Source organism: Mizuhopecten yessoensis, unplaced genomic scaffold (assembly GCF_002113885.1).
Source record: "Mizuhopecten yessoensis strain PY_sf001 unplaced genomic scaffold, ASM211388v2 scaffold9433, whole genome shotgun sequence".
NCBI classification, from domain to species: domain Eukaryota; kingdom Metazoa; phylum Mollusca; class Bivalvia; order Pectinida; family Pectinidae; genus Mizuhopecten; species Mizuhopecten yessoensis.
In genome coordinates this window covers 213163-231589 of record NW_018408045.1, presented here as the reverse complement: position 1 = coordinate 231589, position 18427 = coordinate 213163, and the positions used below count along the sequence as shown (strand labels likewise).

Genomic DNA, 18427 nt, shown 5'->3' with positions numbered 1-18427 from the left:
AAAATTTATTATGGTTTATAATGGCAAATGATACTTTGAATATTACATGTTAATAACTTGATTGGAATTATAACCTTGAATTGACAGTTTGATACTTTGAAAATTTTGAGCCAGCCCTACCCCCAAGGGCTGTAGGGTGGGGCTCAAAGGAGTCAGTGTGCTAAAATTTCTTCATTTTCCTTGTTAAGAATCAGAGGTGCTAGTTTCAAATCCTTTTTAGTCTGAAATCTGTATGCTAGATATTGAGTAAGGTGGTTTTATTGTTTTTGTCACTTTGAATAATATTTCTGTTCATGTTAAAAACAAAATCAACTCTCTGTATAAACATATCAGGTGACCGTTAAGGCCCATGGGCCTCTTGTATGGTAAAAACTGTCGAAATTTATATAAATATGAGGCTACATTGGCTACTTAATTTTTATTGTCATGAAACTGATGAATTTGGTTTTTTCTCTGTGTTTCAGATCGACCCCCGGTACGATGAGGGTATCCTTTCAGAATGGGGCAGGATCTCCAGCTCGTATGCACCGTCCAAAAACAGCAGCATCAACCTTGTCAGTGTCGCCTCGCTCAGAGTAAGGTTTCTTTATTTTGTACATCATCAGTACTAAAAACAATATATAGTTTTGACTCAATCACCCCTGAATTTTCATAATGAGCTATTCCAACCTTTAAATTGGAGGAGTTCAAATGTTTTTTTAGGGGTATGAGTTAAGGTATCATGACACTAAAGTTTGACATCGAGTATTTGCTTATGCAGCACGATCAGTTTTTCTAGTTTTTTTAATTAGAGAAAATAAGTCAAAACTGTTGCTTTTAAAATAGCTTCTGTCAGAGGCACTAATTAAAGCTCATATTAAGTTTGTACTACGTACTATTAGTTAAGTACTAAGTATTTCATTGTCATCTCTGTTTATTAAAGCATGAGTTTGTCATATATGTCACTTCAATTAGTGTTGGTTAATTAAGATGGTCTGGTTTCCACAGGTATTTTGATTGAACAGGATTCGGTTTAGACAGGTTAAATTGTACTAATATGACCAGTAAATATTACAAGTATATAGACTAATACAGGTTATAATATTTGTTATGACAAGGCTTAACATGTGTATATGTACTTAGGATGTCTATCAAAAGCTTTCAAGGTATATATGTAAATCAATATTGTCATAGCAGGATGTAAGGCTTAAGTACGGTGAATTAATTTTAGGCCCATTTCTGTTTATTCAAAATCGTGACATAAAGACAGTCTTTAATCTGATGCATACAATTGGAAGTTAAGGAAGCCTGTTCTTAGATTTCTTATTCTCATATTTTCTAAAAAAATAATAATGATATTTTCAGTTGGTGTCACAAATGAAAACTTAAGGATCACTGTCCCACTGCACTGTAGTTTTTCATACAAAGAGTTACCTCCCTTAACTTCCATTTAGATACAACTGTAGCACAGTTGGACCAGGACACTTCTCTTGACTGGGTAGCTCAGTGGGTTAGAGCGATAGTACAACAGTCTGAGGTCCTGGGTTCGAATCCTAGTCTAGCGCCGCTCAAATTTCACACATGGAACACTATTGTTGATTTTAGTTTTGTTTATTTCAACTTCATTATTTTTTCATAAAAGTCCTGCAAGGTTTGGTTTTCTATTAAAAAATGACTCATCAAATCTTAAGTCATGCTGGAAAAATCAATTTTGAACAATAAGTTACAGGTTTGGGCACGGGTACGGGGGATCCGGGTTATTACACTTACGTGGTAATGTATTCATGGCAAAATGAGAGTGATTTAAGAGGACCCTGTGGAAGATTAGCTTTGCTAAACAGGTTTTGTATCCTCAATAAATAAAGTTTATTATTATTCAAATACGACCAAGTCTTTTCAAGATTGATTAATCTCCAAAAATAGAAAATGAAATTGAAACAGATGTGATTGTAGTGTAATATTTCATTCATACTGAAATTGATTTTTAATGGACATGCTTCATAAAAGGACCATTTTGGAACTTGATACATACATATAATGTATATATTTAGTACGAAATAATGTAAATGTGTGATTTTATATTATATCTTTTATTCCAAACAGTTTTGAATAAGTATTGGTATCAGTCTCATGTACACTAACACCTGAAGTGTCAGATAAATTGAAATTGATCTTTTTTTAAAGAAATTGATTAAAGTGAAATCCTTTGCAAATTCTGATGGCATTTGGTAACTGTCAGATATGATAAATTAGAATTAATAATAATCTGAATTTTTCGGACTGAATTTGTGGTATAAATTTAGTGTTCAACAGCTTTTGTTATTCTGTAATGGAGGAAAGTGATATAGGTAGTGAATAAGATCATATTTGGCTCTGCTCATACAAAACATTACAGTTAAGGACCCCCGTACCACTGCCAAAAACCGTAACTTATTGTTGGAAACTTTTTTTTCTCGCATGACTATAGCTTTGATTTTGAATTATTTCTGAAAAGAAAACCATACTTTGGAAGGTTTTTATGAAAATACAATAAAGTAGAAATAAACAAAACATTATCAGTAAGACCTTGGACTATGATATGTAGCCAGCAGCATGCTTGGATAAAAATCTATCAAGTTTTACTAATGAAAGTTCTTAACTCACTTTCAACTCTGATTTGTAGACTTGCACAAGCCCATAATTCGTGTGTTCCAGCCTTGTTAAATGAAGATTACATCAAGTCTTGCTGTGTTGCGGTCACATTTTATTTATTCTTTATTCCGTGTGACATATAACACACATTATCTAAGATGATTTGTACTTTGGGAACTTAACACAAATTCCACATAATGATTATTAGCTTTATTAATTGATTAATTTCATTTATGCTTAGGTGTGACCGAGTGTTCCAGGTGGAACGTGAGCCAACACGCAGACACAATCTCGAGTCACACATACCCCACAAACGCTCCGCCAAGGCACCGCCATGGATGAAAAATGTAGAGGTAATACAGTCACAATAGCAAAGATTTTTATCCGACTGCTTTTCCTTCAAGATTGTCATGTTATCAAAATGTTAAGTTTTCATTCAGATTGAGGTAAAACATACTATACTATGTGTTTGTATTATTTTTCATTTTATTTATACTTTTTCTCAAACTGAAATACACAATATACATATAAAATTAACTATTTTTCATTTTTGTCTCGCTTCCGCCACGTAGTAGCAGAAGCGAGACTAAGGTATTGCTTTACCGGCGACGGAGTCAACATTAAGTTTTTGCGTTTTAGTTTCACTGAAAGTATAGATAAGTGTTAGACCAAACAAACTTGAACCATAGATGAATCTTAGGAAGTACATGTCAACCCATGCATCAAGTGCTGGATGCGGCCTACCTTTCATGGTCCATTGACTTTGTCAGCATCTCCATCAACATTAAGTTTTTGTGTTTAAGTTAGTTTCTCTGATATGTGCATTGATAGTCAAAGCGGGGCACAGGCGAGATATAACAATCCAAATGGCTTGTTATTCTTGAAATTTATATATATTACTACTTAATAAACAATTTATAATACATCTATAAATATTTATCCAAGTTTTCATATTTCCATGTACAGGTAACTGGTCCTTAATAGGCGGTCCTGTGTGCCAAAATGTACATGGAAATATGAAAACTGGAAGAAATACTTATAAATGTACTACAAATTGTTTATATTACTAGGTTTATAGACTGGCTACCAGCCCCTAAGTTTTTATGAAGAATTTTCATCTGCATTTTACTACTAGTTAACTCCCCCTATTTTTTTTTCTCTCTAAATAATTCAATTTTCTAGAGACAGTCTACTAGGTACAATGTATATATAATTGTATATCGTTTGATATTTAGAGTCGATGCAGGGCATATATTTAAATAAAATTGGATTGCTAAACTTAAATTGTATTTATAAATATTTACCTAAGATGTATTTATTTTGACAATAGTTTGGTCCTGTGTGCCAACATGTACATGATTAAATATGAAAACTGGAATACATACTAATATATATGTATTACCAATGGTTTAAGTGATTAATACTGTCCACAATAATTTGGAGCAAACATGTGAAACAATCAGAAAAGGTAGAGTGACCGAAAATATCTTGCAATGCTGATTAAGTGCTAACTTTAGAAAAACTTGACATAATGTGTGAGTTTTGTCCGAAAATGTCTTCTGAATGCCACGATTAGCATCTGTAATGAATTAAGGCTTCTAAGAATAAACTAGTTTGATTTATGACTTTTCTTTATATAAAAATTAAAGAGATCACTGTCTTTGAGCATCACTATAGGGTATCAATAATTCCTTTGCTCCAGCCTCCTATGGTGCCCTGTGTTGTTGCCCCGGGATATCTCCTGTCTCGTAGTAAAAGCAAATTTGCAGTCACAATCAAAGATGAATTTTTTGACCCAGTCATAGACGAATCACAGTGAGTATATGGTCTGCATGATCTCCATAATTCACCTATCTTTCAAGAAAATTGTTAAGGTTTATTTTGGTGAACACATGCACTTGCAAGAAAGTTCAAGTTTATTTTTGAGAATACAGAAATCACCTCTATTAAAACAGGCACCTTTGCTGTTGGCCACTTTGAAAAATTGCCAATTGCAGTTATTTTCATGTTAAACTAATGCCATATTGTCATGATTATAAATGATTTTTTTACGTCCTTTCCAAAAGAAATATTCCATAAAAATCATATGTTGCCATGCATTTTTCAGAATCAAAGTTCTTACAGAGTTTAAATGCTTGAAAATAGAAAACTGCCAGGATTATACTTTTTCTTGTTGAAGTCTCCCTATATATATTAAATATATTGCCAAATCCCATCATTCCATAAAAAAATAACTTGAAAAAAATGGTGGCAGTGTTGCACGGTTCTATTGTTTCTGAATTGTTTCAAGCAATATGTCCTTGTATTTTATCTCTTTTTTTACTGAAAAATTAAATCAGAATAAAACCAGGTCAGATTTTATTTGTTCTATAATAGTCTGTGTGTTAAGATTATGTAGATGATCATTGAAAACAAGCATTTTGTTTTTAATATTTGATTACATTAGACAATCATATATAATAAAGGGATACCTATTACATCCAACAACCGAATAATAAATACTGATCTATTTCTGTTATTTAGGAAGAAACAAGCAAACAATGAAAGGTAAGTTTTACCAATTTATATATAACAACAATATCTAGAGTTGGGGGGTTTATTAAAGAGGCTGTACTTGTTAATGAAAATAGCTGGACCTGGTAAATGCTGTTTAACCTCACAGCGGTATCGGGGACCTTTTTTTATCCTAAAGATCCCCATTTCACTGCCAAAATCTGTAAGTATGTATTGTAAACTGGGTTTCTTGGCATAATTAGAATCATTTCTGAAAAGAAAACATGTGCCTTGCAGGACTTTTATGAAAAACGAAATAAACAAAATATGATCACCCACAGTGTTCTTGGTGGAAAACAATCAGCGGGGTTAGACCAGGATGTGAACACTGTACTTCAGGTTGTTATACTGTCTCTGTCACCTACTATATAGGTATGTGGTAGACTGAAGCGCCTGGCACAACTGTAATCCAGTTACATCCAAACTAAAGTTCAAGGGAGATAACTGCATATATGGAAAAACCACAGTGTTCTGAGTGGGAAAAAATTCAACTGAAGTTAAAGGGAGATAACTGCATATATGGAAAAACCACAGTGCAGTGGGACAGGAATTAATCCTTAGATTTGCATTAAGCATCTGTTACATAGTTAGGTATCATTTATGCATGTAAGACCTATATACATTGAGAAAAACAAGAAGAATTGATTTCTATGCAAATAATTACATATAGGTGAGTTTACTAAAAACTATATAATGTGAGGTAACAGTTCAACTAATTGTCCAATAGTACTATCTGAAGGGTAGGGCCTAGCTTATAACTCTTCAACAGATCAAATGTATAGTTAAAATTATAATTGATAGAAATTTGGACATTCAATAAAATTACAATGTCCTGTATTAATAAAATGTAAAATTTTGTATGAATTCAGGGAGTCCCTTGTTGGCCAACTACAGCAGCAGATATCAGATCTTAGCTTATACCTAGAGGAGGAGAGATTAAACCATCGACAGACAAAGCAGAAGGTAAGAAAAGACAACTCTGTATGTCCCAAATATACAGACAGACAAAACAGAAAGTAAGGAAAGACAACTCTGTAAGCCCCATGTATACAGACAGACAAAGCAGAAGGTAAGAAAAGACAACTCTCTATATCCCTAATATACAGACAGATAAATCAGAAGATAAGAAAAGACAACTCTGTATGCCCCATACAGACAGACAGACAAAACAAGAAGGTGGGGAAAGACAATTCTTTATACTCCTAATATACAGACAGACAAAACAGACAGTAAGGAAAGACAACTCTCTATATCCCTAATATACAGACAGACAAAACAGGAGGTAATGAAAGACCCCATATATAGATTTGCTGTTAAGCTTTTCCAAACCCCTTTTATTTTAATGTGTTACCTCAGGTAAATAATACTTCATCCTAATAATAATAATACTGTTATTGTTTGATATCTATTCAATCTGTCACTCAATTTTTTGCCATTAACTTCCTAGATAAAAAGGATTTAGTCATTATGTCTGTATGGCATAATATCACCCCCATATCCACATATATCATTGACTCTGATAGTATCTGTAAATCTCCCGTCATTTGGAGAGAAAAATCTGGTCAAAATAAATAAAAGATCAACTTTATTTAATACAACAATTATGAACAAATTATTGCAACATATATTAATCACTCTTGTTGGCCGGGATGGAAGCATGCTGAGGCGGCAGTGAGGGTCTAAATGTGGGAGGAAATCGGAGTACTTGGAGAAACCAATGTATTTGAGCAGTGCCAGTGCCTTTTCACGTTCGAATGGGGAATTGAACCCCGGCCATCTTGGTGAAAGGCTTGTACGCTGTCTACTGTGCCACCCGACCACCCTATCAAATATTTTTGAAAAGATTGACTCATATACATTCTTAATTTTATCTCAGGCAGAAGATTTTCTAAAAGACAAGGTGGAAGAAATGACTAATCACCATAAGGATAACATTAGGTAATTATTAATAGATGCTCTACTGAACTCATTCTGCAGGTTTAGGGTAAAAGGTATCAATTAATTGAATTATATTACTATCACTGTCACTGCAATTGTGGAATATATTTAAGTCCTTGTGGAAAAAAAAAATCCTTGAAAATTACATGTCATAATAAAATTTTACAGAATTATAATTGTTTGAAAATTGTTTTAAATTGAAAAAAAAGAGGAATTTTCCGGAATTTTCCTTGTCAAATCACAGAAAAAAAGACAACTATTTTCTTTATTGGTTGTTTATGATTTGAAAATTACTTCGTTATTAGTTAAAGCATTTGATATCTTGATACAGCTTCACTCTTTGAATATCAGGCTTGGAGATCAATTATTTTTGGAATCGAAACAAACAGCTAACACATTTCTTGCTTATTTTCTGTCAGGGAACTACAGGAGGACCAACAAGAAGAAATGGAAAAACTTACGAACACATTGAGTGTGGAACACAATCAGTATAAGATTACAACAGAGGCTCAGATCAGTAAGTTTACAGTTTCAGTATGTAGTTACAGTAAAAATTGAGGATGTAAAGTTTGTGACAGAGATTAAGAACAGTAATTTATTAGTGTACTTTCAGTGAAGTAGCAGTATAGATTTACAACCATCCCGACTCAATACAGATTCAGTATGTATTCAATACAATACAGGTAAAGTATTACAGAAGATGCCCGATTTAGTTTTTATTATACATTTAATAATATAAGATTGTACTCCCATAAATATCCTGCAATAAGCCCAGTGGTCAACACACAATCTCTCACTCAATGTACGGGGACAGTCTTATAACAGAACAATTGAATAGCAATATCTGTTTGAATTTCTACTGAACTGTAATATTTTGGATGGGCTTATTACCGAGCATGGGCTTATTTGTGGATGAATACATAAAAGATTATTTCATAATCCCTGGTCAGTTCAATAATCAGACTAAGTGTAATATAATACATTATTTAATAACAGTGTATACATGATAACAACAGTATCATACCATGATAGAATAGAACAAATAACATCAATGTTTAATCAATCACAAAACAGTTGTATAAATATGGAGTTGTATGACACTAGTGATAAACAAATGACATAGTATATCGGATAATATAAAATACTGACAAATTCAAATTGAAAAGTTCATTTCCGGTGTAGATCAAAAGGTTGATGGGGTCTGGAACTCGCTTTCATGCGCAGGGGAGGTAACTTGTGCAGTAAATGACTCGCTTACATATGCAATTAGGCATAAATAGTTCGAAATAAAGGTTGTTCCTTAAATAACACAAGGCTGATTTTATTTTGCTATTTTTGATTAACTTCAAAGAAATGATAATGTGAGTAAATAAGGAGCATTTATATACTGTATACCAGGAAATATTCGCCCAGTCAAATTTTTGTCTTTACTTTAAAATCCATTTTCACCCAATCTAAAATTCCCCCTTCACATTGAAGTAATTACTATGTATGTTCTGTTGTTAACAAATGATAAATGTGCCCTCATTACAGAGGGCAAAAAAAGACGAAAATTAAACTGCATCGAAAAAAATTCCTGACAATTAACAACTTATTGTGGAATAAAGTTTAAATTTCATTTTGATAATCCTTTATTTAAACAGCCAAGATGAAGAAAGAGATTGAGTTCCTTCAGGGAGCATTTGAATCGTACAAGAGCTCACTTCATGATGAGATGAATGAGAAGTGGAATAAACGGGAACAGGACCTTAATGTGGAATTAGAGGAACAGAAACTCAACTCCCTCCACGAATTCAGTAAGGCTCATGAACTAGAAATTGGTAACTTTATTCTTTTAGGATTAGAAAATAATTAACTGCATAATTAGATTACTTTAGGAGGTAAGAATTAATCTATCTTAAACAAGAAACCTCTCGATTACAGGGCCAATTTGTTCAATCACTGATTTTAATTAACAAGTTGTTAATGTTTTATACTGAGAGTTTTGGAGAAATATTTGAAAATTTACAAATATTTGTATGTTTCCTCAATGCAAGGTAATAATATTGAATATCTATGTATGCAGTTTTAGTTTAAATTAATATGAAAGATGAAAGTGTTGCGTTAAACATTTTTTACATAATATGTAAAACCTGTTTTTACCAATATCAAGAGTCCTAAATCATTTGGTTGGCTTTGAGACATGACTTTAAAATCAGGGCGTTTGAGTCCGAGAACCAGTGTTTTAGGACAATAAAATCAGTTGTCAGATAACACTGGATGTTTTTTCACTCAAGTGGACCTGAAGGCACCCGTCCTGTATTAGTAGCTCTGAATAATTCAAAGGTTTGCTTCTTTCCTGTTTTCCACACAAATCATTATTGGTCTAATATATTTGTACTAAGTAAAATATGAAAAGAGAAAATGTATTTAACAAATTCAAGGACGTGATATTTTGAAAGGCCAAAATTTTAGAAGCATTGAAAATTGTATGTTTTACAGTGTACTAAGATGTAACATATAATTTACAAAACTTCCCTTGAAGGACCATCATAATCAGAGGCTACATTTTTGCGTAACCAGAACTGTGAAATCAGAAGCAAAGAACCTGTAATGGGAAATCCCCTGTCATGAGAAACAAACTTTTTCGCTAGAAGAATAGCTGATCTGTTGAAGCATTTTATACTTTGTTCCTTAAGATGAACATCTGTCTTATTAAAATGATGATGTTTTTAACAGAAGCAAAGATGATGCAGGAAAAAAATTCTGAGAGGATATCATCGGGGAAGGAGCATGCCCGAAATTTGGACAGTCTACGCAAGGAGCACAAGAAAGAGTTAGACGTAAGTAGATTTATCAATGGAAAGATTTTTCTTATTTTTTCTTAACTTTCTAGTTCTACAATATACAGATACAATATATGGAGAAAATATATTACAACGATTTACATTATTGAGTGTATGTGTATAAAACACATTTTTTGTTCACAATAATGCCATCATCTTTTCCAGCAGAGCTACATCTTATTACCGTAGTTACTCTATATCACTACACGTCCAATGATGTCAGCACAGTTACAAAGGATTCATATATTTTTATTAAACAAAGTCAAAGTCTAAGGAATAGGATATTGCTCATGATCTATTTGTCTATGTGTAATACCTGGCACATGTAATTTGTATCGGAGAATATTTAATTACAGTAATTCATAATATAATTAAGTGTTTTTCAGACATGCATTATTGTGTGCAGTTGAGTTCTTTATCTAGCTCCCTTTATATAATATCTATTGTCACCAACAAAGGGCTTGTAAGTTTGTCATATCAATTTTGACCATTAAGCAACACTGTATACTAACTAGTGCTAGATCTATTTTGCTCAGTAAAATTTCTGCCCTCTAAGCATTAAAATTTGCCTTCATTTCAGGGGGCAAAACAGGCAAAAATCTTGATCCAATACATTCTATTTCTATTTATTTTTTCATTTAAAGAAGTTTTAGCTTTAGAATGACATCAATAAAGAGATCCTTTTTGTTCAAATGACTCACCTAACTTTCTAAATGAACACATTTTATGACCAAAATTAAGTAGAAATGACAAAGAAAACACTTATTTTTCTGCTTTTTACTGTATATAAAAGTTATATTTATGTGTAATAACACTTGAATGTTGATTAGATATGATTTATTATTGGGAAAAAAATGTATAGATCTCAGCTTTATCTTTTGTATAAAACATTATTACATGTGTTTGATGAAAGAAATATCAGTTTTCAAGACAGTCATTAATCTTGTAATAAAAACATTATTACATATGTCTGATAAAAGAAATATCACAGTTTCCAAAGCAGTTATTTTTATTTTGTGTAATAACATCTGTTATATCATTTTTTGTATCTCTGTCCTCAGGCAGTCATCAGGCGGTTTTCTAATGTGGCTGCAGACTTGGAGCGACTAAAGAAAACTACAGCAGAACTCAAGGTTGGGACACATCAACAGTCGGAATTAAAACACAAAGATTATGTGTACATACTTGTCAACTTTTCAAAAATGTCCATGGACAAGGTTACGCGTGGCTAGAATTAAATGCATAAATAAAAAGTGTGTATGTACACCCTAGGGAAACAAATAACACTTTTATATGGCATTGATACAGGTGAAATCATCAGAAAATAGGAATAGTTTAGCAAATTCACAATCGTAGGGTCCAAAATCGAAATCAAGATTCTCCCTCCTAAATAGGGAGAGGTAGCAAGTATGTGTGTATAATAAGTAGTCAAATTACACACAGAAAATTGATATCTAAAAACTTCCTACCTCATGGAATCATTGTGGAATCAGTTTAATAATTATTTAAAGAATACTGGCAGTAAACCTTAGGCTTGTATTTCTTATAATTAACTGACTCTGTTACTTAAGTTTAATGAACTCTCATTCATTACGGAATCTCTATGTACCAGTTACCAATAAGGTATTGAGCATTTTATGTAATGTTTTTCAACAATAATTATAGCCTGAGTTTTCTCCCGCTCAGACATCAGACTTAGACATTTTGACAGATAGACCATGCAGACATCTGTCCGTCAAAATGTCAAAGTCTAGTGTCAGGACCAGTGACTACAATAAGTACTACCTTTTCATGTACTCAAAAACAATTTTCCTATATCATCAAGATAACAGTTAAGGTATTATGCTTTGAGAATTTAGTGTGCATTAATTTATGCGTGTGTCTGTTTTCAGGAGATCAAATCCGAGATGGAACAAGTTAAAACAGCCTATGATTCTACGTGTCAACAAATGGCAAACACTACTCGGGAACTTGCTGATGCTGTAAGAGTTGTCTACCCTTCTTCTTTGAATTCATTAGTGGTTACAGTGCTTGAGTACATCTTATTGATTTATTTTCCATGTTAGCTTTTCTTTAAAAGTCTAATTTTGACCTGAAATAAATTCACAATAACATGTTAAAATCCACTAAAACTATACACTTTCGAAAGTTAAATATCTGTAGATTTCATTCAATAAAAAATAAGTCAATATTGATATTTACACATTTAAATTACTGACAGAAGCGCTGTATTTAACCGGGAAGGATTACAATGGTATGAAACATTTGATGATTGGCTGATTTAGTTGTGTGAGTCGTTAAGGGTCAGATAGAATAGTTTTATTTTTTACTCAGTAATGTCACAGAAAAATATTAGTAAAACAAATGTTATCAACAATAACACAGATGATTGTCATTCCCTGCATTATCTTAAAGGATCAGGAAAGAAATCCTTGTGGCAGACTCTTGTTTTTGTACAAAAGAAAATCTATTTCTTTCCTTGCTCTTTTGCCTCAGAAGTTAGTAAACGTCAGGAACTTGAAAACAAAAAAAAATGCTGCACAGATTGGAACTCTCCGTTGTTGGACATAAAAAAGAAGAACAAAACCACCAAAAATGTCAAGTTCTAATTTAGTATGGTGATTCATACCTTGATATAGATATTCCTTGTTTTGTTGTATTCTGTCTTTGCGTATTGCAGAGTTATCTTCTCTTGTGAGCAGGTATTGATTGTTACATCATTGGTTTGTGTGAGAAAATCATGTCGTTTTCTCAAAAATTGATGACGTTACTCTCACAAACCAATGACGTAAAAATCAATCCCTGCTCACAAGAGAAGATACCTCTGCAATACGCAAAGACGGAATTGTTACACTGGTAATATTTCTTTGATTGGGTTGAATACTTCTGATATTTTTATGAGTATGAATGAAACTCAAGATGAAAATATGAAATTTTCCATCCCCACCTATAAGTTAAGGGATAACTAATTAATCTTTTGCAATGGAGATCATATATATTCTGATGTGACAAAATACCATTATCGATAGCAAATCAAAGGACTTTGTCCATTTGATTATGATTTCAAAATAAGATAACAGAATGTGAGCTCTCTGATTGGTCAGTCAGTTGACAGTTAAAAAATAAAAAATATTTTTTTGTTTCACACAAGGAATATACAAAATGTATCTTAATTGAAAAAAAAATCAACAAAATGAAAACTGATTTTGGAAATCTGTGTTTGTTGATACAGAGAGTCAAGCTGATGTCCTATGAGGAACAGTTTGAAGACAAAGTATCCAGTGTTGATGAGAAGTACAAGAAGAAAATCCATGACCTAATGAGACAAAACATTGAATTACGGTAAAATAGTCTGAACATTGTAACAGAAAGTAATGATAATTCCACCAGTTGTGTTACACTTTTAATATCTTATTCCGGTCAGTGAATCATTTTCCTGAATCATATATAAATTCACTGTGCAGCATTGAACCAGTTAAATGTTTGCGTTGAAAATTTGACTATTGGATGACATGCTCTGATAATATAATGTACTGTAAATCGTAGGATTTCGGAATACATTTATTTCACGTTTTTTTTAAATCTTTTAAATTTTTCCCAGGGTTTGAATTCATAAGAGAAACCATGCCTTTGTTCTGTTATGTTGTTTAATTCTGACTGAACAGTTATTTGCAAGATATTTGAACTTATAATTGTACATCTGTCATTAACAGTAACTAAAATTGGCATTCTTTCTGCAGACCATAAGATGTAGATAAAAAGAAAGCGTTAAATGTATCATGTTATGTGTGTCTTACATTAACCTATTAAATGTTGTATTGTTCATTGCAGACGATTGTATGTAGAAAAGTGTGAAGAATTGTACAATGAGAAAGTACACAGTGAAGCAACACGAGTGAAAAGAGTCTCATCGGCAAAGGAAGTGATGCATGTAAGAAACTATGTCTGCCTCAATACAACACTAAACATATATATTTATATTTACTTTTTCAAGTTAGTATTCATTGATAGCAGTGCTTTTTAGTCCCTCATCGATTACCAGGGGGACTATAAGTTTGCACTCCATTCGTCCATCCTTCCATCCCGTCCGTCCTTCCCTCCCCGGGTTCTTCTGTCCGAGAAGTTTGTCTAGGATATATATCTCCTTTACTATTTCACCCGGAGTAACCAGATTTGGTGTACAAGGGCATCTTGGGATGGCGGAGTGCAAAGTGCAAGAGTTAGGTTACTCTGACTGATGACTTGACCTTTGACTTAAACTTTTGAAAAAGTCTATGCTGTAAAAACTAAAGGTTCACATCCATAGAGTTTCTCTGATATACTCAAATGCATTTGTTAGAAACATTAAATGGTGCCGTGTTGCATTTCATTAGTTACATTCACTAAATAATCACTCAATGTATTACTGAAGTTTTTATGTTGTCTTTTCATTACTGTATTCTGACCGTTTTGAAAATTTGATAATGTCATGAGAATAAAGTTAAACACTAAACATAAAAAGTTTTTACATTTATTTACTGTACATTAATTCACTGTTTTTTACTTCTATATATCCCTCTCAGACTAGTGTTTCTGTTTACAGTCGATGATAAAATCAAAGCACAAAGCAAACGTGAGTTTAAGTCCTGCTGTTCAACCTTCGTCGGAAACTCAACCAAACCAGTCCAAGCCGGATCGTCCTGGCAGTGCCCCAATCACACGAGTAGAGACAGACAGTGCTCAACAATTCGCTGGCAAGTTTGAGGACATTTTGAGGCTGGAGGCAGAAGAGGATGCAATCCTCAGTCCCTCTGTGATTTTACCAGAGGACAGTGAAGAAGTGGTAAGAATGAGGAAGGAGTTAATGAAAGACATAATGGAAAAAGCAAAAGAAGTTAAAGAGGAAGAGGATAACGCAGACAAGGAGCAGGAGGAAGAAGATGAAAAGGAGAATGATGATGGAGATGATGACTTTTAAATTAACAAGCCATTGTGACAATGATTTGGAGTTTATTAATAATGAAAACAAACAAAATAAATATTTATTTAAAAATATCAGTTAAACATGTTTTGTAGAAGAAGCTTGTTGCAGAGAACTCTTGCTTATAATGAATTCCTGATTCCCTGTGGAAGGAATCATAACCTACATCATACTCTATAGAAATTGTGACTTCTACAAACTAATTAATGCCTTAGCTTCCCTATTCAGGGTTCAGCACAGTTATGTAATCATGTTCTACTGTACAAACTACAAAAGCCATATTAGGTTTGATCAGAACAAGTAGTTTGTTACCACTTAGTAACAATAATAAAAGACATGCATTAATGCAGATTTCAAAATCTGTTGAAAAGTTTGTTTAGATACCTGAAGAAAATACCTATGATACAATATATTATGGGCACAATTTGGACACTTAAAGCATGAAATGTTTGGGTGTTTTTTTGTAAAACTTTTACCCTTTTATCACTATGTAACTTAAGTAAACTCATCAATGCTTTGAACTGGATGATTCCATTATAGTCTACAGTGGTGAAAGGGTTTGTGTTGATTTTTATCATACTTTAGTGTGTAGAACTACCTCAAATGACCGATGTATCCCCTAATTTTTTACCGTATGTTAAATTTCAGTTTATAATATTGTTTTCTGTATACATGACAAGTGACGAAGTGCAGATTATTTTTTTCCTTTAAAAGTAATCAATCGTCCACCGACAAAATATAATCTTGATATATCATTTGCATGGTAACTGTCATAAATTATTAAGAGTTCCACATGCCAAAATTTATTTAACGAGAAACAAGATGTGTAAAAATATGTAAGTGATGTAAATAATTCAAAAAATAATATATTTATATTTGTAGGTATTTGATTATTATATTATAAAATCTGTTTGAAGAATTTCATATATAGAGTCTGCAAATAAATTTCAAAAATCCAAATGTCATGAACATACTTCAATTTGAAGTATTATATTCACTGTGTTTCGATGAATATGGTCAAACACATACCAAATACCTATATATATATATATATAACCATATATACTGTTGGCTGTAGTTAAAGTCAAAAGGATTTCACTTTTTAATCACTCAATGATCAATGGCTGACAGCAATTTTTAATTTTTAATATTCAATTATGAATTTGGCTAAAAGATCAGTGTTGAAGATGATTTGTTGTTAAAAGAGTATTTCCCCTAAGATGTGTGTAAATATAGACTATGAGGGAAGTCTTATTGATCAAGTAAAAAGTTTCTACTTCTATGCCAGAGGGTAAAGTTTGCTATTCTTATTTAATTTTCTGAAACATAGATGTGAAGTTAACAAATGTAATCATGTTTCAATGTTTTATGTTTTATTTCGACATACAAAAATATGAATCTCATTAAAGTTGATATCATTATGATGCAGATCATGCCAGTAGTTATTTGTCGCAGAAATCTGCTCTCTTGAATGATTATGTGGAGCTATAAAACTTCTTAGGAGCGGCAGTGGTTAAGGCGTCTGTCTATTTGCTACCACTAGTCCTCCACCACTGGGTCGCGGGTTCGAGACTTGGTTTGTATTGCTTAACGTCCTGTCAACAGCTATGGTCATTTAAGGACGGCCTCCCCTGTGTGCAACATGCATGCGTGTAGTGTATGCGTGTGTGTTTTGGGAGGCTGCAATATGTTCGTGTTTGTCTCCTTGAGATAGCGGGGAACTGATGCCAAATGTTATAGTGCTACCTCACTGAAACATATACTGCCAAAGGCAACCAACAGGACACCCCACCTGGTCACATTATATTGACAACGTGCGAGCCAGTCGTCCCAATCCTAAATTGCTGAGCGTTAAGCAGTAGTAGAAACTACCATTTTTACCGACTCTGGTTTGTCTCGACCAGGGGACAGAATCCAAAGCCTTCCTCACAGGGGCGTACGCTCAACTAAAGGCCAAAAGTGAGGCATTGTCAAGGGAGACATTAGGAAAAAGAAAGTTGTTTAGAAAGAAGAGAAAAGATCTACGTGGGGCAGGCACCAGGTACTGGCCGTAGGTCGGTGGTTTTTCTCCAGAATCTCCAACTTTCCTCCACCACCAAAACCCGGCACGTCCTTAGATGACCATAGCTGGTAATGTGCGTAAAACACAAACAAACCAAATCTCTAAATAGATCATGTGACAGACAGTTTGTTTCGCTTACAACAGTTCAATTTGAAAAATATACAATGCATTGATCTATTGGAAAGTTAATATACTGAAGTTTGTTTAATTACAGAAGTGTGGAGAAATCTACACAATAAATGGATCTTGTTGAAAGTCCAGTTCACAGAGGCTAGCTACTGTGTGTGTTTAAGGCTTAGAATCAAGACTTGGTACAGAGGTTCTACTTATTGTATATTTTGAATAATGACAAAAAGGGTATAGTTTGTGGAACGTCTTTTTTTGTTTGTTTAAATGTGTTTTGGCTTTATTTTGCATGATATTCATACACATTTTCAGGACAAACTCATTTGTGGAAATCAGCATTGGACAGTTTTGTTTTTTTGTGTCCAGCTGCTGTGTTTTGCAGTTTGAACTCACATTTTCAGAAATATTCATATTTCTTTTATTTCAGGATTTGTGTTTTAATTTTCATTTAAAATAGATTTTGATCGGGGATATTTTGAAATATGTCAAGAACATTGCAGTTTTCCTGGGATGCAGATGCATCATGTTTAATGATTGCCTCTTGAAAATAGTTCAAAACTGAAATGTTTCTATTGAAGATTTTCTTTTTCTTCAAATTTTAAGTATAATTATTGTGTTTTATATGCTTTTTATGCTCAAGCAAAATCTTTTTTTTTTTTCATTTTCTTTTCGAATTCACTATGTCTGATTGTTCAATGGATATTTGGGTGCTGATGATATTTTCCATACATTCTGTTTGTACTTACAGAAACTAAGACATTTTTTATTAATTTATCATGAGGTGAATGTTTTATAGATCCAAGACTGCTGAATTGTTTTCGAAAGTATTTCTTGTAAAAGATATTCTATAATCTTAAGACCAATTAAAACCTTGCTTTTAGATCATTGTAATATAAAGGATACGTTTTTGGCCTCTGTAATATTGTCATACTGTAACAGGAGGATGAATTCAACACTTGAATAAGTGGGCCATGAATAATCTGTCAATGCAAAGACAAAACGATGATATGATGTAAAATTTTATCTAGTATTTGAACTCCTTTTTTCATTATATCAACGAATAGTGAGAATAATGCTGGTTTTTTGACAGAGCGATAGGTTAATTGTCAAGTGATTTGTTAATGTTAAGGTATTAAGTTAAATGATATAGTGTCCACTCTCATGCTCGCGATGTCATATGACTTGTGTACAGTGCAACCTCTTGAAGCTCTTTGAACACCATACTTGAGACATTTTTGACAGATAGATGCCCGGTATGTCTAGTGCTGGGGCCACATGAAAGTTGGGTTGCATTAATGGTTATGGTACATGGTAGCGTGAGAAATGTAATAGTAGAAACATTATTATGGTGGC

At 32.9% G+C, this 18427-nt stretch overlaps 1 protein-coding gene across 2 annotated transcripts in view; it reads left to right on the top strand.

Moving 5' to 3' along the window:
• The window catches only part of LOC110458139 (amyotrophic lateral sclerosis 2 chromosomal region candidate gene 12 protein-like), a 46926-nt gene extending 30049 nt beyond the window's left edge, over positions 1-16877 (top strand). For both annotated transcript variants that reach the window (XM_021509726.1, XM_021509725.1), the window contains 14 exons: positions 465-575; positions 2852-2963; positions 4313-4425; positions 5134-5157; positions 6033-6126; positions 7040-7101; positions 7521-7618; positions 8745-8897; positions 9820-9923; positions 10988-11059; positions 11819-11908; positions 13159-13268; positions 13758-13857; positions 14509-16877. In XM_021509726.1, the coding sequence (XP_021365401.1) occupies positions 465-575; positions 2852-2963; positions 4313-4425; positions 5134-5157; positions 6033-6126; positions 7040-7101; positions 7521-7618; positions 8745-8897; positions 9820-9923; positions 10988-11059; positions 11819-11908; positions 13159-13268; positions 13758-13857; positions 14509-14883 (1618 nt within the window). In that variant the 3' untranslated portion in view covers positions 14884-16877. The remainder of the gene's footprint in view (positions 1-464; positions 576-2851; positions 2964-4312; positions 4426-5133; positions 5158-6032; positions 6127-7039; positions 7102-7520; positions 7619-8744; positions 8898-9819; positions 9924-10987; positions 11060-11818; positions 11909-13158; positions 13269-13757; positions 13858-14508) is intronic.
• Positions 16878-18427: the final 1550 nt, after the last annotated feature.